Below are 22,358 nucleotides of genomic sequence, written 5' to 3' on the forward strand. Positions count from 1 at the left end.
GAATTAGAATTGTTACAGCAGCAAAGAAGGAAATTCGTGTTGAGGTTTTTTTCACTTTGAAGACAAAATAATAGGCTTAAAAGTCACTTACTGTGAAAAAAGGATTTCATCAATTCCTTTATCTCCTCCTGCACTATAACAAGACTTGGACTTCGATTGTAATTGAGACCCTATTACATCTCCATCCTCTCCACAGCTTGGTTGTTCATGTCCTGTTTCCTTTAACAGAAAGATACTCATGTTCTTCCACTACTAAACTAGTTTGAGTTTTCTTTTTATTTTTTTATTTTTAAAAGATTTTATTTATTTATTCATGACAGACACACACAGAGGGAGAGAGAGAGAGGCAGAGACACAGGCAGAGGGAGAAGCAGGCTCCATGCAGGGAGCCCAACATGGGACTTGATCCCATCCCGCGTCTCCAGGATCTGGCCCTGGGCTGAAGGCGGCGCTAAACCGCTGAGCTACCAGGGCTGCCTGAGTTTTTTTTTTTTTTTTTTTTTTAATTCAATTTGCCAATAGATAGTTTAACACCCAGTGCTCATCCCATCACGCACCCTCCTTCATGCCCGTCACCCAGCTACTTCATCCCCGGCCTACCTCCCCTCCAGCGACCCTCAGTTTGTTTTCCAGAATGAAGAGTCTAGTTGGAATTTGTTACTTGTTTCTAAGAGTTCTAAGTCTTTTCAGTTATGATAATTTTTTTAAAAAGCCTAAACGTTGTGGGTCTCCGTTCCACAGGATAGCTGTTTTATTAGCAGTATCTTGACTGAGAAAAATCTAGCTAATAGCTAGATGGGCAAAAAGATATAATGAATTCAGTAATGCTTATGAATGAACTTTATTCATTGCATCAACATGTATATATACAGTATTTGTAAAATAGGAGTGCCTGCATGACTAAGCCACTGGTTATTCAGTGTATAAATGATGCTTGGGGACCATACACATTTTTAGATTCCTTGAAATAACTCCGAGCTTCACCTGCCTGTTGCCAGACCCAAAGACGCTTCGTTCGCAGGTTGGCAACCACTGCTTTAGATTACCTTCTCCCCAAAACCCTTCCCATTGGAGCTGAAATGAGCTCCTTCTTGCCTTTCTCCAAGACCACATTAAATTTATTCCAGCTTCTAAGGACCTCTTAACTCCATCCTGCTCTTCTACACCTACTGCCACGGCACCTGTCCAGGCTCTGATTGCCCTCCCAGGCCCCGATGCAACAGACGGTCTGTCTGGTCTCTTCTACTGTCTGTTCCCCTCCGATATGTACTTGGTAGGGCAGGTTTTTCATATCGTGTCCTTCCCTTGCCAGCAGGTTGCCACTCCTGTGTCCCGTCATAACAGCTGGGATACCTTTGTTTCAGTCCTACTTACCTGTTCGCGTCCTGCAAACATGTCCTGTGCCTTTTGCTTATGAGCTTTTGTTTGAACCAGTTCTTTTGGCTTTCCCTATACATGGCAAGCTCATGCCCCACTCAGAGATGACCTACGAGATTTTAAGCAATCCCCAGGAGCCTCCTGCTCAGTGGTAGCTGCACCTGTTCCTGGTCTTCTGTAAGCGCTTTGATGCAGGCGTTGGTGATGGACATCACACGGTGGACACCATGGGGAAAGGAACGTTTGTATCTCTCCAAGCACCTTAGACAGGGCCTGGTACATGCTAGAGGCCCAATCAATGTCTACTGAACAGATTGATGTGGATTGGTCTGTTTATGAGTAGTCTTGAAGACTAGTTCCTGAGTAGGATTCAAAGTATTTTATTATAAAGCCATGGAAATGGAACAAGAAAAATATGTGAAAATTATTTTCCTGATTGTTTTTTTTCCCATTTTAGTCTCTTGACATTTTTTTTCTCCCAAATAAGTGAGACTTTATTTCCTCTTTCTGATTGCAAAAGCAACACATGGTCTAAGATTTACATGTATGTCACACAGGCTTGAGGTCAGATTTTGCTACTCAGTGGCTGTGTTGCTTATACACAGTACTTGCTCTCTGTATACCTTAGTTCTCTCACCTGAATATGGAGATCATTGGAATAGTTCTCCCTAAGAGTGTCATGAAGAGGACATTAGAAAGTGTATGTAAAGTGGTTAGCACAGTATCCGGCACACAGTTGCTCCATAAATGTGCACAGCTGAAATTATGGTCCATGCAGAAAAGGTAAAGTTCTGTGAGACCAGGGATACAGCTGGAGCCTTGGGCTCAGGACCTTCACTGTGTTGCATTAGAAGAAAACTTAAATCTGACTCCAGAAGCCATGGATAAGAATCTCAATCTTTTTTTCAGGACAGCCTTTCTCAACTGTGGCTCACATGAACCACAAAACTCACAAAATGGCCACAGTGACTCTTTTTTGCCCCTGAGGATGCTACATAACTAGCATTATTCTAGATGCACAGGAGGGCTGACGGACTACATGCAGTGCTTGATTGAGGACGCTGAGGCTTCGGCCTCTCCCCACCCAACCCCTCTTGGAAGACTTGGGGCTGGGCTTGGCACAATGCTGCCTGTCTTCCCTGGGAAGCTCATTTTCCCCAGCCTTCTAAGGACAGCTGATAAAAACCTCTCCCTCCCTCACCCATATTTGTTCCTGGAACACCATTCATCTGTTCCTACTCCACATCGTGCTGACACACACCCAGTAGTTCTGACAGGTTTCATCTTCTCTTGAACGGACAGCTTGTGTCTCCTGAAACTTGTGTGCCCGTTTCCTCTGGGATCGCTGTGAAGTGCATCGCCAAGAAACACAGGTCCCTAACTGGATTCTATAGCAGTAAACCTTGACATTTTTTCTTTCATATGCAGACCTCTAAAAGTCCTCTGGGTCCCTTGCAACTGCCAAATGCCTCTCCATGACAAAAACCCTAGAATTATCTGGGCACTTAATCTAAGCATGTCATGATTTGTGCTGCTGAGGCTTCTATAAACGGGTGCTGTAGGGCTGAGCAAATCTGCCTCACTTGGAGTCCTTCCTATTTTCTGTTGACAGGGCTCATGCTATCTCCCAGGAAGGCACCATGCACCTTTTTGGGGGGTGAGGGCCATGATATCTTGTGTGTTAGCAAGAAGGAATAATATTGGGTAGGCAGTTAGCAGTGTCTACCACAATTCATATAATGGAATATCATATAGCCATTGCTTTTTGAAGAATATTTATTGACATGGGAAAATGCTCACAATATGTTAAAGAAAGCAGGATACAAATCTGTAAATACAGTATGATCCCAGTCTTGTAATAAAATAAATTATATATGCATAGAAAATATACAGGACAGAAATACACTAAAACATTAACAGTGATTATCTTGGTGGTGGGATTTGGGTGAATTAACTTTAATTTTCTGCATTTTCCAAACTTTTCATAATGAACATATATTACTTTCATAATGGGAGAGGTGGTGGTGGGGAGAAGTCCATACAGGTGACACCTTACACCTAGTACTGGGAGGCAGTGAGACTGATGTGGTAAGGGGATACACTGTACTTGTACCGCCTCGGGCAGTGTCACTGTTTATAAAGGAGGGAAGTAAACACCTGTCTCCCCCCTCCCAGGACCACTGGGTATGGGAAAGGGGCCCCAAGCATCTGGCAGTTGTTACTCTACAGCAGCAGCTCTAGTAGCTTATTTTAGTACATGCTCACATGCCCCGGAGCAGCAGGGCTGTGGACGTGAGGGACCAAAGAGCACGGATGGCCACTGTACTCTCCTCATCCCTACTGTGGGCCACCTCGGCAAGCATCTGTCTGGGGGAAGTCTGCAGTCCTGGTCTCTCACCTAAAGAATTCCAGGTCCTTGTTTGAAATCCAGCCCTGAGCAACTCTTCCACTCACAGATCAATTCCAGGTTACCTCCCTGCTTACAAAATTCCTTAAACTGGTTCTTCTGAAATGGTTATTGCTTAAAATGGCCTGAGAATGCCTGCCCTCCAGCACTCCAGGGTCCTAGGAGGCACGGTGAGGACCCAGGTGGTCAGGGTGGTGAGGGGAGGGAGGGAGGTGCCAGACTTGGACTCCTGTTTGCTAGGACACTGGGAAACTGAGGCCTGCCAGAGAAGGTCTCTAACAAGAGATGAGATGAGGTTACATGTCATTAGAGACCTGAAAAGCCCAGCAGGTAGAAAGCACTTAGCAGATGTTCGTTCTCTTTCCAGGGGCAAAATGAGGTCCTTCCACTCCCCCTGCAAATGCTCTCTTCAAAAACAAAGCTTAGTGCTTAGTACCCAGTGCAGGGGAAACTCAAAGTGAAACTCTTGAAAGCACAAGAACACAGCTACTTAACCAGGACTGTTCAAACACTTAGCCTGCATAAGCTGGCAAGATGCTATTCCAGTAAACAGATCTTCATTTAGGGAAGCTGACACTTATGAGAAAGCTATTGGACTGTAGAAATTATAAAAATACTTTAAAATGCATTTGTAGAATGAAGTAACAAAAATACTTTGTCTAAACTTTTTTTCACATAATCTAAATTTATGAATTGCCAAATTTCATTTTATTTACTGTTAAAAATGGGCAACCTACCACTTTTCCAACTATCTGGATGAAGATCCTAAAGGGAGTGTATTGTATTCTTTCTAGCCTTTTATTCTGGAGTATTTTGGATTTACTTAGGTTTTTAAAAATAAATTCTGGGTTCTCTCTTTGAGAATTTGTCAATGGGCCATATTGTAGGTACAGATCCTTCTGGGCCAACCAGTGTCCTCTGGGAACCAGGCCGTCCCAGATTTGCGATGCCTGGTGTAGATCTCCTCCTCCTCCCTACCTTCCTATCTGGTTTTCAGCTGGCCTTCAGTGGCTCTTGGTAGACCTGCCTTCTATCAAGCAGCCGTCTCCTCTGCCATTTTTTTTTTTTAATGGGCTTGAAAGCCAGATAACCTGCTAGAAACATATGCAAATTTTAGTAAAGAGGTGAAAAGAGAGATTCTTGAGGATCTCTCCTATGAGCAAGAGACTCTGGTGATCTCTTTTGGCAGCTCAAAGGCCTTTAAAAAGTCCATCTTTGAACAGTTGTTTTGTCAGAGAAGGGATCTCTGAATAAATGACATTTTCCACTAATACTCTGTGTATGTTACCTATCCTTAAAAGGGCTACTGTGGTAAGGGAGGTAATGGATGTGAAAGCACTTTAGAAAAGCATAAACTCTGAAATATTGTTTACCCCATGTATCTATAAAGAAACACACACAGATGGCTAAATTGAATCAACCCCAATGTTTTATTTAATTTAAAGTTTTAAAAGGCAGTGGTTAAGCACATTATCTATGTGTATATATGTATATATGTATGTATATGTATACATACATACATATATAAAAGGAAACCAACCCCTTTCAGCTTTAGCCACTGATTAGCTAGGCCCACTGTCTATTGCAGGATTCATATTCTACTTCTTCATATGACCAATTCTAAAAGTAAAAATAAACAGCCTTAATCAGTTTAACAGTAACTATCTGTGTTTCTTTTTTTTTTTAAATAAATAAAGTTACCATTAAACTGATCACATACGGTAGAAAGTAGAACACACACACAAGCGCACACACAGTCCCCAGTTTAAAACCTGTGACATATGAATGACCTATATGTACAAATGGGTGCTGCTGACTTCCTCCATCCCTGGTGGAGGCCACGAGAGAACTCCCAGTGTGCCGGGAGGCCCCATCCCCTCTGCTGGGTTGGAGGATGTGTGTTCCTGGCACCCCGAGTTAGACCTCAGAATGCATGCTCCCATGCAATGATACAGATGGGGGTTCAGTTCTATGCTACTAGTGTTAAGGTACATAAGGGAATAAATAGGCATCTGTAGCTGCCTCAGAACTAAACCATCATTTATAACCCTTTATAGGGAGAAATGTATTCTGAAGTTCTCGATAAGGGACTTACAAACTTTTAGAATGTAATCTGTTTGTAAGTCTGGGGCTGTGTGTGTGCATGTTGTGTGTGCATTTCCACATATTTGTACAAAATTGAAATGAAGAGTGGGGCCAGGTTTATGGAGCAGCTGCTTGGCTTCCATGTAGTCGGTTCTGATCTAATAGGTCACTTGCCTCAGCCCTTAGCAGCTTGCTCTGCTGCCGACGCGCCTCCGTCTGCTGGAGAGATTCAGAAGGGGCAGCTTTCACAAGCGAGAGGAAGGCCACGACTCAATCTTCTAAGAACCTTGGCAAACAGAACGGCCAGATTCAACTGGGGCTGCTTTACAGGATGAAGTCCTGCAGTTCCATCCTGATGAAACGGAATTCCTCTTTCCTGTGGTTAGCCCCTGCCACTCCATCTACCTGCAGCTCTGGATGAATGCCTCGGTATCGCAAAAACACAGGATCACCTCTTAAATATGCTGGATTCTCAATGAGTAAACCAGTTAATGTGTTTCTAGCCAAAGCAAGGGCATAAATGTTTTAGAGAAAAGACTCCCCTGGAGCTACAGAGAAAAGATGCTAATAAAAGCAGTACTGAGTGCTGGGCAAGTGACGTTCTCAGTCTGTGTCCGAGCTGGTCTCTTCGATGACAGAGTACTGGCTGAGGGCCTCCTCCAAAGGCGTGATTGTCCCGTCGGGCTTCAGTCCCATTGGTTTAAGCAACTCCTCTCTGGAAAAACGAGAGAAAAGAGAGAGAAAAAAAAAAGTATTCACCAGCATCACACACACACCCCTTCCCTCCACCCCAATCCACATCCTTTTAAAAAGAAGAGTCTTTAAAAACCAAAGTATTTTTCCTCAAGCTCTCTGTGTGTTTGTAACAGGAAAGATGAAAGGGGCATGGAAAGAAAAAGAGGGAGATAAAAGACTTCATTCACACAGGCCAAACCTACTAAGCCAATTAAAAGTATGAAAAGTCAAGGTCTAAACGGGCTCAGGACAAGGAGCAGGTCTCTTCTGTTTTTAATAATTAACTTTTTTTCCTTTTGTGGAATCATTGTTTTAGTGAAGTTGAAGCTGCCAAAATTTCACGGGTCCCGGTGGGCCAGGCAGACAATCAAGTGGATGATTTGATACGTATGGATTTTGTTCAACGGAATAAATCTGTCACATTTGATTTTGCCTCTCCAATCTCTAGTGAGACATAAGTACTTCTTGATTCAATCCAAGTCAACTGGCCTTCCCCAACTTTCTCCCTCCCTTTTATTTCCTTCTCTCTCTCTTTCCTCTTTTTTTTTTTTTTTTTTTTTTAAAACACCATTGCTTTTGTTTGTGGCAGTTTAATTATGGGATTGACAGCCATTTTAATCTCTTCAAAGCTCCCCAACTGCCTCTTTTCAGCTAATCCAATTATATCTACTCCACAAGTTACAGCCTCATCTAAAGATGATTAATTATTGATTAAGTCAATCAAAAAGCATTAGGAAAGATTTATTTAATCTTTTCATAGGCTCTTATTTATTACATGGAGATTATGGCAAATGTACCTGTTGAGTTACTAACTCTAGCCCTTCTCCCACCCCAAAAATGTCAGCAGTGCACTTTAAGAGTAGCCTCAAAGAGGCACATGAGAAATAAAATTTATTTCTCAAGGAAATGGGCATCACCCCCTGAAAACATGTCTATAACCAAGAACCCACATGGCAGCAGCTGCAATGTTGGCAGGATCTGGAGTGAAGGGGAACAATAAAAGCTGCTTTCCCTCTGCCTCCTTGCTGTTGTCCTTGAGGACAGCACAAAGAAGGGCTCCCTCCTGGGGAGGGCCAGCCACACAGCACTGTGAGGTGTTAGAGGCACAGTGAAACTCCTGGGGAGAGGTAAGAACAGCTCAGTGTTCCCTGGATCAGACAATAGGAGCCTAATCAAGCAGCTCTGGCTAGCGCCAGAAGATGATCCGAGTAATGGGGGGGCTGCAAGGCTATGCCGAGGCTCCTGAGTTATAAAGGAGATGTTCCTAGTCCAAGAAATGGGGTCAGAATCATAGAACTTATAATTGAAGGGGCCTCAGAGATCATTTAGTCCAACCCCCTTGTTTATTAAATGAGACTAAGTGACTTACCCAAGGTCACACACCTAGTGCCAAGCTCGACCTGGGACACAGGTCTTCTGAACCTTGGGCTTGTGCTCTTTGCAGTATACCACATCTGGATTAACTGCCCTAATGGCACTGCAGGAGCGCACTAAGTTCAGTTGTTTAACGTCTGTTCAACACCTACAGGCCAGGAGCTAGGTCATAGGCCATAGGCCAGGCAGGGAAAGGAAGAGTGGGTACAACAGTCCTTAAGGAGCAGGTGAAACACATATGAAAAATAACTCTGTACATAATGGGGTAAATGCTGTCACAGTATCTGACAGCATGGTAGCTCCTAAGACGAAGCGCAGACTGTACTGCCTGGGGAAGGTAGGCATGGCATCACAAGTAAGTTATCTAATGCCAGGCAAAGAAGGCATAGGAGACTGTGTAAAGGGCTCTGTATGGTCCCATCTACTTGTGTGTTTTGTATCCCTCTTTGGATTGTGTCCATTTCTTTTCTATCTCTTTGCTTCCATGAAGCTCGGAAGGGCCCAGTGTTTGGAGAGTGGTGAGGGTCAATGAAGGAGTAGCAGGAGGAAAGGCTCAAAGGTAGTCTGAGGTTGAGTGGGTAAGTGTCTAAAATATTATGGTAAGGAGCTTAGGTTTTGCCCTGTAAGGGACATCCCATCTGTTGCATAGGGCAGTGTCTCTGGCAGCAATGTGGAAGGCGCACTGGACCAGGGGGATCCTGACGGCAGAGAGACCAGTCATTAGGATGTTACTGTACAGTGTATGTGGGCTGTGGCCTGCTGGAAGGGGAGAGGGCTGGTAAAGGATAGAGTAGGGAATAGACTGTCCCTATGGCTTCCAGCTCAGATGACTAAGAGGATGGTGATAGAATTCACTGGAGCAAGAACACAGCAGATGAAGCAGATTTTGGAGGGGAGATGCTGACACCTTTTAGGACATGAAGAGCTTGAGGCCTTTGCAGAAAACCAGCTAGACAACCTGGTTCCATGAAAACTTCCCTCTAGCACTGATATAGTCCACATATCTATAGTTTTACAACCTAGTTCCCTAGTTCTATCTGCTCATGTTAAAGGATTTTGTGACACTGGATACTACTTACTAATGACATAAAAGGAAAAAGGGATAATTGGCTGGGACTAAAACACTGAGGGTAAGAAAGTTGAAAGGTCTAAAGGAACCCAGTGGATGAGGGTAGTCAGATGGGCTAGGGAATCAAGGATCGGGATAGGTAGAAGCAGGACCCTGGATGGGACTAGAGGAATTCTACTGAGATTGGTGATAAGACGCTGGGTAGATAGGCCCCTGCCCACTCCATCTGCCCCCACTATCAACATGACTCTACTTCTGTGACAACAGGATGATGCTGGGCAAGCTACTGGCTGTAACAGAGCAGTTAGCACCTTCTTCAAATCTAGGAGTAATATTTTCAAATCAAGTCCATCAGTTTCATCCCTATTCCAATTTCATGATGGAAATAATTAACATTAATTTCATGGCCTGATTATAGGAACTGGTCTATGAGATAATGGGCCCCATATTTTAATTCTCACTTGTGAAGTATGCTTCTCAAGCATTTATTTTTTAGGTCCTTTTTATCACCCTTCCACTAACATGAAAGCTCCTCTGAGGGCTCCATGGAATGCCTGGCCTTATTAAGGACACCTCAGTTGGAGAGATGCCAGTGGTAACTGGCCATAAATCATGCATTTATACAAATTAATTAAGGTATCAATGTGATACAGTGTAAAAAACAAAAATATCTGGAGTTAGGAAGTCTTTTTGGAGCCTTGGCTCTTCCACTTACCAGTTGTGTGATCTTGGGCAAGTCTGAGTCTCAGTTTCCCTATCTGTGAAATGGGGATAATGCTAATACTAGCTCTACCTACTTCCTAGTGATGATGTAAGGAGTAACTATGACAGAACCAGTGGTGGTAGCAATAACAACAATGATGTAGATCAAAGAGTTCTATGAACTGCAAAGGTCCTAAATATTAGTTATTATTGTGGTACAGTGAAAAGCACATACAGGTTTTGGAGTCAGACAGACCTAGGTTCTAACCCTGAGTCCACAGTCACTAACAGTAAGACCTTAAACTCTCTGAATTTCAATTTCCTTATCTGTAGAATTGGGATAGAAATACCTACCTCATCGAGTTGTCATGAAGGCAAAAGGCCACTATACACATAAACTGTAGTGTAATGGCTGGAATGAAGCTGGAACCACAAGTTGCATTTCCTGTCTTTATGTGCTTATGGGAGGCCTCCCCAAGCTTGATAGGGCACTCTGGGAGTAAGTGGGGGGATGAAAATGCAGAAGCAAATAAAAGACATGGTCCCTGTCCTCAAGAAGCTTTTAGTCAGTTCAGAAGATAAAACACACACACATTAAACAATATTAAAAGAATTACAGAACAGCAGATCAACAAGCTTGAGATGATTAACAGGCAGAGCCCTGCTTTCCCTAACTTGACAGTTCATCAATAATATACTCTTATTGTAATCAAAATATGTTTAAAGGAGGGATCCCTGGGTGGCGCAGCGGTTTGGCGCCTGCCTTTGGCCCGGGGCGCGATCCTGGAGACCCGGGATCGAATCCCACGTCGGGCTCCCTGCATGGAGCCTGCTTCTCCCTCTGCCTGTGTCTCTGCCTCTCTCTCTTTCTCTCTGTGTGACTATCATAAATAAATAAAAAAAATTAAAAAAAAAATATGTTTAAAGGAAATTTGTCCTGTTTGGGAGTGGAAAGAGAGAGGATCTCTCACAGCTTTATGACTGTGTTTTCTGCTGGACTCCAGGCTTGTCACATTCCCATCTCAATGTTTCTGATCTTGCTCTCTATCATACAACAGCCCACAAATACCCAAATGAAATCTTTGATATAGAGACTCACTCCTAAAAGGTCTGATGAATGACCTGGTTATACTAGACTGTTTTATTTAATAAGATATTATATCTAGATCAGCAAGATGTGGATGGAGAATGGGAAGCAGTAATGAATACCACAGAAATGTTATTGCACCATCATCTGGGCTATGTACATGTGGGAGGGACACAGGAGGAGGTGGGGATGCTGATCACAGGCTCCTCGCAGGAGACAACTCAGGGCCAGACTGTAATGGCAGGGATGGACATGGATTCATGGGGATAAAGGCATCCTAGGAACAGAAGAATTAGTCAAGCAAAGGCACAGAAGCAAGGGTTAGTTGTGTGCAGAGACTGGCAAGCAGGCTGGTTTGGCTGAGATAAAGGAAAAAGAAAGCTCAAAACAGATATGGGGTACAAAACAGGATCTGAATGGAGACTTTGAAATCCTAGGCTGACAAGTCTAGATTATAGTTATAGAAGTATTTTGGTCTTCTATTTCAAGGGTCCCCTATCTAAGAATATTTATTAAAAATAATTCTCATTACAAAGTTTGAAAGACATGAAACAGTATTGCCCTGACATTAAAAAGAAACTGTTCTATGCTTTACGTATTTAATTTTCATATCTCTATGTGTCTAGCACAGGCGCCTTGCCAACAACAGGTTCTCAGTAAGTGTTTATGACCTAAATTGATTTGCCGTTGATATTATCTTGTACTTTCACAAAAAGGGAAGGTATAGTGTTTTATGGGACTCTTAATAAATAAACCATGATCAAGAGAAAAGCCACATCTTTGAGTGGAAGATTCACTTTCATCATCAAGATCTACAGAGTTAGGAAAGGTATTAGCCTTCTATAGGAAATTCTGAATAATGCTTTCCAGGGATTTCTTGTTCTCTGGTAGACCGTGAGCAACTTGAGGGCAGAGTCCATGTCTTATCTGGCTATGATCTGCAGTATCTAGTATAGGCTGGGGGCACATAGTAGGTGCTCAGTAAATGTTTGTTAAGAGGCTATATTATAGGGGTCGTGACATAAATGGAGAATGGTAGAGAACCATTTGTCAAGAATCCTCTTATTATTTTTAATTATTATTTTCCTGATGAGTCAATGTCATTAGACATTCTGACAATGCAGCAGAAATCAGGCCCCCTTTGTACCACACAGCCTGGAATTCTCAACCACTAACTGTGTAGACTCAGCTTCTTACATCCAGACATTGGGAGGTCTAGATTCTAGACTCAGATCGTCCTCTAACTGGCTGGGTGTCCTTGGGCAAGTCATTTTCTTCTCTGGGCTTGAGTCTACCCATCTATAAAATGAAGGGGTTGGACAAGATGATCCCCAAGATTCTATTCTATGAGTCTAAATATTAGCTACTAAATAATTTTCATCCTTTATAGAGCTGAAAGGTTTTTAAGACACTAAAATTCAATAATGCTGAGCCTTTGTTTCTAATCAAGATATATATTCAAAGCCTAAGAGTCAAACACAGCATCCTACCTATAACTGACTGACACCAAGACCAGAAATCCTTTCTGCAAAACTACTGGCAGATGATTAGAATGGTTACGAAAGTAAATCAAAGCAATGGCAAGTGTTACAAGAAAGGATCTAAATTCAATCATGGCCCTCAAAAAATAGGCCATTTCATGAAGAGTTATTGCCCTAAATATGAAGGTCATATCTAAAAAGGATGGCTAGGTGTCAGGTAATATGTACATCATAGTTAAACGGATATACTGTATATTGAAATGTGCATCAGGATTAAGATATTCACATAGCAACAACTCCTTCATACTTACCTTCAATGCTATACACAGGCCTTAACACAAGTTAAGACTGCCCTCGTTATCATCAAAAAGTACAGTGATGTCTACTGGATAAAGAGCCCATTCTAGGCACTGTGACAGTATCATGGCGGGCTTCTCATCTGATCAGGCATCTGGCCAGGGAAGAGATAAGCCTCCAAGAATGTTCAACTGGAACGAAACATCATTTAGAAATTTGATCTTACTAAACGATAAGGAACCATAATCTATAAGGGCTTGGCCAGGCACGAGGACATAGATAAAGCACGTCCAAGAAAGGAAACCCTATTTTGCCCCAGCCTAACCCTTGGGACTACTAATGGAAACCAAAAAATACTTTCTTAAAGATTTAGGGGGTGGGAGATTATGGGATTTATACCATATTTAAATTTTTATGGTCTTTTTTTTTTTTTTTTTTTTTGCCCCCAGATATATTTTAACATTTTCCTGAGCCACCATTTTCCTATAAGGATGGTCCTCTGGGATGCCTGGGCTTATAATTTCTCAGAACCTTAGATAAGGTTCCATTTCTTAGGGCTTCTGGTTCCTATGTAAGTGCAATATTGGGGCAGAAATGACAGTGCAATATTGGGGCTCAGATACTAACATACCCAATCGCACATTACAGAATAGGCCAGATGTATGCGTGTATAAAACACTTTACTTGACCTGGAAGCAAGAGAATACTCTTGCCCACAGCACATGTTTTTGTGCAATACAAACAAAGCATTCAATTCAAGAGTACTTGTTGAAAAACAGGACATAATTAAGCAGTTGGTAAAATGCATTCTTGTTTCCCACTTGCAGATCTCCCAAGAGTCCCTTCGAATTTACCTATACGAGTTTCAGCTTCCCGCTTGCCACTTAGCTTGATAACGACTCAAAAATCATTCCCTTGTTTTCAAGGGCTCTTCTTTCTTGTCTGCTCTGTGTACTACAGGGCAGTATTGACACATGGAATTAATGACAGGGTCTGTAATGAAACAACAGTCATGCAAACACCAGTCTGCTCTTTTGATAAAACAGCATGTTAGAGACCTATTCACCTCCCTCTAATTGAGTACTGCATAATAGTTCCGTTCCTTTTATGTAATATATTTTGTTCTATGATTAGAAAAGAAGAAAGGGGGAAACCTGTGAGGCACTGCTTCCTTCAATCGCCCCCTGATTAATTCTCTGTTTCTAATGAGGGTGGCTGCTATTTAGGCAGGTTCTGTTACATACTTGTTTTGTTGACTTCTGTACAATGTATAACAAAACCCAAGACGGGATAATTGGGAACCATTTCTGTGGCACAGGGATTCCTGCTCTTAATGTAAGGTTGGCTTGGAAAAAAAGAACCCTGACATTTTAAATTAGCCATTTCATATTTAATTCCTTTTCACATTTGAAAGATAGGATGAGAAGCTGGTAAGTAAATAAAACATTTTTAATGAACACAGAGCTTTTCCAAAAATGCCTGCTAGAATGGAGCCGGTGCTAGCCCAGAGAAAGCAGCTCTGTAATCTTTGCTCTAATTCCAAGTCTGAAAGTGCATCTTATTTCAAGATTTCAGCATCGCTGGAACAGTCCATAATACACTGAAGTACTGTGGACTGCCTAATAACTTGTTGATTTGCTTATAAGTGTTTATAACCCCTTTTTCTCATAGAAAAGTATAACCTTGGCCATTGCTTAACATGTTCAGTTACATACTGGGCAAGAATGTCCTTTGGGCTTGGACCCTAACCCTTTATCCTTCATGATTTTGCATCTAATGGCCTCCTAGTGCTGACTGGGTACACTGATCTTTAACTAAGCCACTAACCCAGTATATCTGGAGAGGTATGGTGGCTTTACCATAGCAAATTTAAAGTCTCTAACCTGCCTCTTCCAAAGCAATTCTGAGATCTTCCCTCAGACCTTACCATTGTGTTTTGGGACTGGGTACAATTAGGAAGGTAAATATGTAGCATAAAAATATCATTTCCATGACAAACGGATATAGCATATTGTCCACTACTTTGGTCTACTTTCTACTTTGTAAAGGTAATTGGGAGCTGACTAAACAGTCCCATTGGGAAGCCTTTTTAAAGTTAGATTTTCTTAATGTGATTGCATTAAATTTAAGAATTTGTTAGAATACTTATAATTATTGTCTTTTTAAAGTAATTAAAAGAACTTATATTAACACAGAGTCATAGCAATTTCACTGGTTTCCTTCATATAAAGGTATGTGTGTGTGTATGTTTGATATAAACTATTTATTTTAACATCTCACCTGATCTTTGAGAAGACCTCTACTATGGAATGAAAAAGCAGGAATACGTGTCTTCCAGATCTTAATTCTCTTCTCAGGTAAATATGCTGACTATCTATCTTTGTGCTTTGCATTTACTTAAAATTTAGACCATCTTATTTAAAGTCAGACTGACACATTTTTGAGAGCTGTTGGTCATTTTTCAAAATAATGTAAGATCTGGGGTCTTAAGACTAAGAACTGAATCTTGGCTATGTCATTAACCAGATGCCCAATCTTGGGTCAGTCACTTAATGATTGGTCCCACTTATTTCTCAGTGAAATACTCCTTGCCCTATCTAATTCAGATGGTTGTTTTACTGATCATTGGAGATCATATATATGGAAGCACTTTTTCAACTTTAAAGCACTGTAGAAATATTAGTCTTGTATCCTCATTTCTGTTAGAAGATCACATGCAAAGCTTCTAAAAGTTTGTTACCTACCTCACATTAAACAGCATGGTTAAAAAAAATATGGAGAAAGAGGTTAGAGACAGTGCTAAGAATCAAATTCAGTTTTATCCTGAAGTGGAAGTCATCTATTTCTTGGCAATTTCTCTACAGAATGTTTCTATCCTGTTGTTCAAATTAGCAAAATAATTATCAATAAGGGGGTCAGCCTGCCCAGTGACACTGTTGAGTAAAACAGTAGATATAGAAGTTCCTACATGCTCTCCCCAATTAGAAAGATGTAAAAGTTGAAGGAGGGTATCTAAGAGCACAAACAGCCAGGGGACATTATTCTTATTTGATGTTTCTCTAATAGAAGCCATTTCAGCTAGTGCTTAAGCTAAGAGCTCAAAGTAGTCATTCGTACCACAGAGGTTTAAAGGACAATGACTACCAACAGACAATACAAAGGTAGCAGGACATCCTACTTAGAGATGTCTAGCCAGTGGAAGGGCCCTTGATGACCTAAATACACACAATATCAAGTTTCTCAAATTAATTGCCCCTTCACATTTAAAATCTTTATACTTTTGTACCCACAATAGATCTCATGATGCTTCAAAAATTGGATGTTTCAGAAACATACCTGAAAAACATGTCCTTGACTAACTTATCATAAAGGTGGGTGTAATCAACAGTTGTTGATTAAGCACAGTAACTTATTCATAGGGGAAAAATTACATATTACTTTTCAGTCAGCCAGCTTTAATAAGTCTAAAAATAATCCCAACTTTAATAAGTCTAAAAATAATCTCTGGATTAAAGGGAACTAGTCCCATACTTGGAATCTGCATTTACTAAGAAAGCCATGTCCCAAATACTACACACATTATTTATATACATATAAAATAAGGAATAGATAAGGAAGAAATGGGAAACAATGATTTAAATGTAAAATTTAGATTTTGATAGAATATATAAGCAAAATGGCAATGTACCTTGTTAAATGTGACCGGGGTGGGGTGGGATGGTGTGGGGTGGTGGTGGTGATTAATCAGTGCCTGGTTCCAATTAAGGAACTAAAGGGGATTAGAAAAGTCAAAACAAAGCTTAAACTTGAAATATTATTTCCTTTGGTTAGTTTAAGCTTAAGCCAATCAATCCTCTCTCCCTTCTTCTGGAGGAGGCTGTGTTATTATACATGAGCTGTGTGCTGTAGCTAAGGTGAATGCAATTGTATTAGCTGCACTGGACTTGCTTAACCACACAGTCCCCATTCTGATCTCCCACTTAGGTTGCAGGGGCTTATTTTTTTTCCAATTCAGAGAAGGAATTTTTACCCTTTTTTACCTCTGCTTTCACAAAGAAAGCTTCATTTGACATTTTTAATCTCATGCCTCAGGTCTTTATGTTTGATATACATTACAATGATCATTTTAAATAAATTATATACCCCAATATTTAAATTAGTCAGTCATGGGCCGAAGTACCTTTATGGAATTCCTTTCCAGCCCTGAATTTTATCATATCTGGCTAAGAAATGGAACTGACAAAGGTATAAAGTCTTAAACCACATAGGCTATTTGATAGAGCAAAAAACCGGCCTACAGATTTGGGGATCAGCTGTGCTCATTATTTCATCATCATACACTAGGGGAACCACAGGGTACAAGGCACTGTACTAGCTAGACATGATGGGATTTACAGGGTTCAGATTATTTTCAAACTCTTAAGATCTCCAGGTCCACTGCCAATCCCCTTACCTACATCTGTTGCAAATACAATCCTTATATACACAGACAAAATCACGAGGAATACTACTACATCAGTTGGTAAGCAGTGGGAAGAAAATGTTTGAGCATGAATCTCTCCACTGTCCTTGGAAATATAGCTATGATAAAGCTGCTGAGGGCGTGAGCTCCTTGTGGCAGTTACTATGTCCAGCATGGGGGCAAAGCGGAAATTAACTTTAATTTTTGCATTGGTGGTTTTATAGTTTTGGTAGTGGATGACATCTATACCCTACACCAGGCTCAGTAACAGTACTTGGCATGACCAACCTTAGTCATCACTTTGGTAAGTGCTTTGGCACGGGCCACTGTTGCTAACCACCATCCTGGTGCAGGTCCTTCACATCTGCTCTCCTATGGATGGAAAAAAGGAAGTGTCTAGTGTCCATTCATTGGCCACGTCACCTCCAACCTAGCCTTTACTCACATGCCTTTCAATTCAGGCCCAGGAGAAAATGATTTCATTTTTGAGAAGGAAAGTTAATCAGACAAAGCTACAGTACACTCTTAGCACAATAAAGACTTGGTGGGATGAAGAACATCCTCAGAGTGACAGTTGAGGGAACCAGTAGCACGATGCTGAAGAGGATGATTAAGAAGTGTTCTGGCAAACACTGACTCTAACAGACAGACACAGTAGCACAGTGGACAGAGCAAAGGCCTTGAGTTCTGGAAAATGAAGTTCCTAGCCTCACTTTGTCACGAAGCTAGAAAGAGAATGTATGTGGAAGTGTTTTGTAACTGTTAAAAGGAAATGGATTATCACATCAGTAGCTTGGAAATATTCTGGGCAATTCTTTGGGTTCTTGCTTCCCCCAGTTATAAATCTGATAACAGATTATATTAATCAAATAATAATAAAACAACCTGAGCTTTGTGAAAGAAAGATGCAGTCTGTGAATACCAAAGGTTTCTATTATTGATAAGAATAGATTTCCCTCTACCTGGAATGAATGGTCATTTCTCCACTTATCTATTAAATACCTTTTAACTTCAAGAATCAGCACAAATGCTATCTTCCCTGTGAAATCGTCCTTGATTCATCCAGACAGAATGAACTGCTCCTTTTCCTGGGTATTTACAGTTCAACATAGACCTTATTTTGTCATTATTTCCATCTACCTTGTATTTTAGAACAGATTATAGCCATTATTCTCACTAGAATGTGCATTCCAAAGGCAGAGCCTGTCACGTTCTCTGAATCTCCCTCATCTTCCTAGCACAGTGCCTTGCACAGAGTAGCTGCTTAATAAATGTTCCCTGAATTGTACTGAACTTAGTTTACTTTGGATCTATGCCGTCTCTTCTACCTCAAAAAACCAAAAACCAAAAATCAACAGTGAAGAGAGAGAAGAAACTTAAGACAAACACATAAGATGCATAAAGAATGGGTTCATTCTTTGCATTCCTGCTTTGGAATGCCCACTGCTGATCTCCATACAGTTTTGTCATTATTAGTGAGAGCAAATGTTAGAAAGCACACAAACAAAGGCAGACAATATAAAAAACCCATCACACGTCATGCAAAAAGTCTGTGATTTAGGACTGTTTTTAAAGTTGCCTTTAGCTTCAATTTTAATGGCAAAATTGGTACCATCAAAGCCAACACAAGACATATTTGCTCTGTTTTATACATGCAAAAATCAGTATCACCTTTAGATTGAGTTGGGCATCTGCTGGGTGTTTCTGGGTGAGTAGGCATCTTCTTTGAGGCATAGTTTAAATCAAGTGGAAGCTTGGATATTTCAGACTTGACATTTTTGTATTTATTTGTTGGCAGCTTCTAGAATATGTGGATTCCCCTGGGATTAAAAGGAGAAGGACCTAGCACCATATTCTGTCCCTTGTACAAGGATGCCTTGTGAAAGGGTCTTATCTCTTTTAGTAAGTCAAGTACCTTAATTATACTGTATTATTTTAGGCAGTTTTTTCCCCATCTCCCACTTTCCTAATTTGGAGTTTACTCATCTAGGGTATTGGTAGTTGAACAGCATCTGGGTTCTCTTTTAAGAACTTGTATTATTGGAGTGAAAATTATGAAACTTGTTTACTATCCTGACACACTGATATGCTCCACATAGGTCCTTTTAACACTTCCCTCTCCAGCTTCTACTGTTTCACTCGCTACATCAGGTCCTTTCAGAAGTAGCCAAGCACAATACTTATGTTTCTATATTCATTCAGAGCTTATTGTCTGCTTCTTGTAAGTTTACCCTATACGTATTTGACCAGAATTCCTTCAGTAAAGGAACATGTCAGTTCTATATAAAGGTATGGAGAATGTTGTCTGCAAACAAAGGTCATTTGAAGACTATGAGCATATTCTAACCTTTTTGGAAAAAGATAAAAATTTCAAAGGACTATCTGGAAGTCACTAAATTCTAGTCATATGAGCTTTGTAGATGAAGAAGCTGTTTATTTCTATATAACTTGTACCACACGACCAGCATCATTTGAAACAAGCTTAGACTCTGCAGTGTCCACATACTTGTCACACTCCCCATGTGAGTCAGCCTCCTGCTGTGCTTTTAGCCTCTACTTGTTTCTTTGTTATACCTTTCCCTATAATGTTTGGCTTTCTGGCTTTCCTTGGATTCCAGCTGCTACTTCTCATGACTGAAGGATACTAGCCTTTACATAGTTACTGTGAAAAAGGAGATGATCAGAAGAAATACACCTTTAGTGGCAGCTGCCACCAACACACAGAAGCACTCACTCAAGATGGCTTAAAAGAGACAGTGACTCAATGTATGACTAGAAAACAGAGCAATTTAGGTAAGTGTGAAAGGAATTAATATTTTCTAGTAACTCTTCTAAGATGATGAGTTGCTGATTAGCATATATTTGACTTAGGTATTTTCAAAACTGGCTATTTTGGGAAGGGAAGGCAGTGTGAAGCAAGAAAGGAAGGGGAGATTGTCTTTAGAACCCCTAATTAATACAAGCACTTGCTTTCAGAAAACCCTTAATTTGAGCTATTCCTTTTCACTTTTTCCTGTTGGGTACATGACATTTTAGAATTCTTGGTTTCAGCAGCAACCCAAAAAGACAGAATTGCCAACTTGCACATCAAAAATGAGGGGGAAAAAAAGCATAATGATTTGGAACAAAAACCAAAACAGACTAAAACAAAAAATACAAGAAGCAGCAAAATCACTGAACCTAACTCACAGCATCTTTTTGAAGACAGGGAGGTTAGTTGGTTAAATATCACAGTGATCTAGTTGTTATTATCCTAGCTTTGAGAGTTTAAATGTTTAAGAATGCACATCCAGAAGCGGCACATGTAGAAAAACCATGGTAGCCAAGAGAGATCTGAACTACTGCTGCCCGGGCCACCCTGTTCCAATTAACATGGATTTCCAGAGTTGCTGTTCCATGATAACTCTCAGTAAGAGAGACAAAGAAATAGAACATTTTTAGAAACCAAGCAGAAAATGGATGGGAATACAATACCTGGAAAGTTTATCAAGCATGTTGACAAGTTTCATGGCTTCATATTCTTTTTGTTCTTCTGTCATTTCATCTATGGGGTTTGGCATTGGTTCCTCTAAATGACCAGTGATAAGATTAATGCTACAAAAAGAAAAAAAAGTTATGCTGTATGTTTTAAAATTATGCTCTTTCTATACTTTCTGGTCCAAGTTGTAAGTTATAATAAGAAAGAGTATAATAGCCAAAAATTGGCAATAATAGCAATTTTGTAGTATAGAACTGCTATAGCAATTTTTAAAAGTTTACTTTTTCTACTAATTTGCTTTGGGAAATGGGTGATAGTTTAGCTTTCTTTAAAAAAATAGCTAACTTGCCAACTTTTTTTTAAGGGATGGCTGCTTTTTAAAAATATGAAATTTGGTTGGTGCCGTTAGGATAAATATCCTTGGATGCATAGTTTATTAATTTAAGGGGACAAATGATTTCAGAGTAGGAGAAATCCATATTGTGATACAGCATAAAATAAATGTGTCAAAAAAACTGGAAAAATGATGGCAGAGAGGCTGAAATCTGAAAATGAAAGCATGCCAATTTATCATCTCAGGAAATTAGTCCATTAGTGAGACCACAGAAGGCAGTGAGTGTTCAAATAATAAAAGATAAAGCAGAAGAACAATTTTAATTAGATTTGATCTGACCTAGATTAAAAAAAAAAAGGAATGAAATCTAGCCTACCAAGAGACAGGTATACCATCTGGCTTTCTGGAAATAATTTAATAAAGTACTTAAAATGAATATGTTCCATAAACTTTGTATGAAGTTCTAATACCAAACAAGCTATCCTCTTAGATGAAAGCCGTGCTTTTTTTTTTTTTTTTAGAAAGGAGATGAAAGAAAATTCTTCAGTGGCTGCTAAACATCTATAATGTAAACATCTTTCTGGAAAAGCAGACGAGGTTACGGCATTTTTGTTTCAGCCATGTATGGACAGTTTGCAGGGATATTTCATTTGATCATTAAAATCAAACAGCAAATTGCTAATAAAGTGCTTTCTAGGGTCTACTAACCCAAATGCTTTCAGTGGGCAGGTCTGCAGGATAAGCAAATGAATGAACTGGTCAACTGTAAATAGTGTGGAATGCTGGGGACTGGGATAAATTTGAGGGCAGTGCTAGTCTAATATGGCAGGAGATAGAATCCTATGGGCCAAATCAAAGACCCTGTGATCAATCGGATCCTCTGGAGACTACCTTGCAAGCCCTGCTTTAGACTTTGACTTGAGCAGGTTAAGTTTCTTTACTGACCAGGGATTTCTCATCTGAGTAATAAAAGGGTTAGGTCACTAGGTATTATCTATTACTAAAAGATTTCCTACTCTTCTTAGACATTCCTTGGAGGGTACATGATATTCAGATTCTTGGGAAGGACTCTGAGCTCAGTATCCTCACAAACCAGACCTAAAACATTTTTTTTTAATGGTCTTGTAAGACCTATGTCTACAGCCATTATTAAAAAAGTTTTTTTTTTCCTTCAAAGCAGTGGATCGACCACCCACCTCCCCGCCTTTTTTTAAACAAATGATATCAACACAGAAAGCCCATATATAAAATAGACAAAGTGGAACTGCTCAGGTAGAAGAGGGTTGGGGTGGTCAAGCAGAGTGGAGGCCTAAAGCCCCTTCTGTTTGTCTATACTTACTTGCTTCCCCTTAAGGTTGCCCCTGAGGCACTTTTAGGATCCCTGGGAGATAGTCTGAAAACTGTAGCCTGTCAGTGAGTCTTAGTTTTGGCTGCACATTATAATCACTTGATAAACTTTAAAGAAAAGGC

At 40.4% G+C, this 22,358-nt stretch overlaps 1 protein-coding gene across 7 annotated transcripts in view; it reads right to left on the bottom strand.

Annotated features, from left to right (window-relative positions):
• Positions 1–5,191: 5,191 nt before the first annotated feature.
• The window catches only part of RIC8B (RIC8 guanine nucleotide exchange factor B), a 99,595-nt gene continuing 82,428 nt past the window's right edge, over positions 5,192–22,358 (bottom strand). Inside the window, exons 9-13 of one of the 7 annotated variants that reach the window (XR_012039350.1) lie at positions 20,551–20,670; positions 18,748–18,896; positions 17,365–17,448; positions 13,469–13,607; positions 5,192–6,584 (exon numbers count right to left, since the gene is read on the bottom strand). Coding sequence is in view for 3 of the 7 variants with exons in the window: in XM_072844232.1 (XP_072700333.1) it covers positions 6,473–6,584; positions 20,551–20,670 (232 nt within the window). In the remaining 4 variants the exon portion in view is untranslated. Of the gene's footprint in view, positions 6,585–12,628; positions 12,806–13,468; positions 13,608–17,364; positions 17,449–18,747; positions 18,897–20,550; positions 20,671–22,358 lie in introns of all 7 variants that reach the window. The other 6 variants (XR_012039352.1, XR_012039349.1, XR_012039351.1 and 3 more) reach the window with 6 other exon arrangements.

The sequence above is a fragment of the Canis lupus genome, chromosome 11 (genome assembly GCF_048164855.1).
Source record: "Canis lupus baileyi chromosome 11, mCanLup2.hap1, whole genome shotgun sequence".
In the NCBI taxonomy this organism is placed as follows: domain Eukaryota; kingdom Metazoa; phylum Chordata; class Mammalia; order Carnivora; family Canidae; genus Canis; species Canis lupus.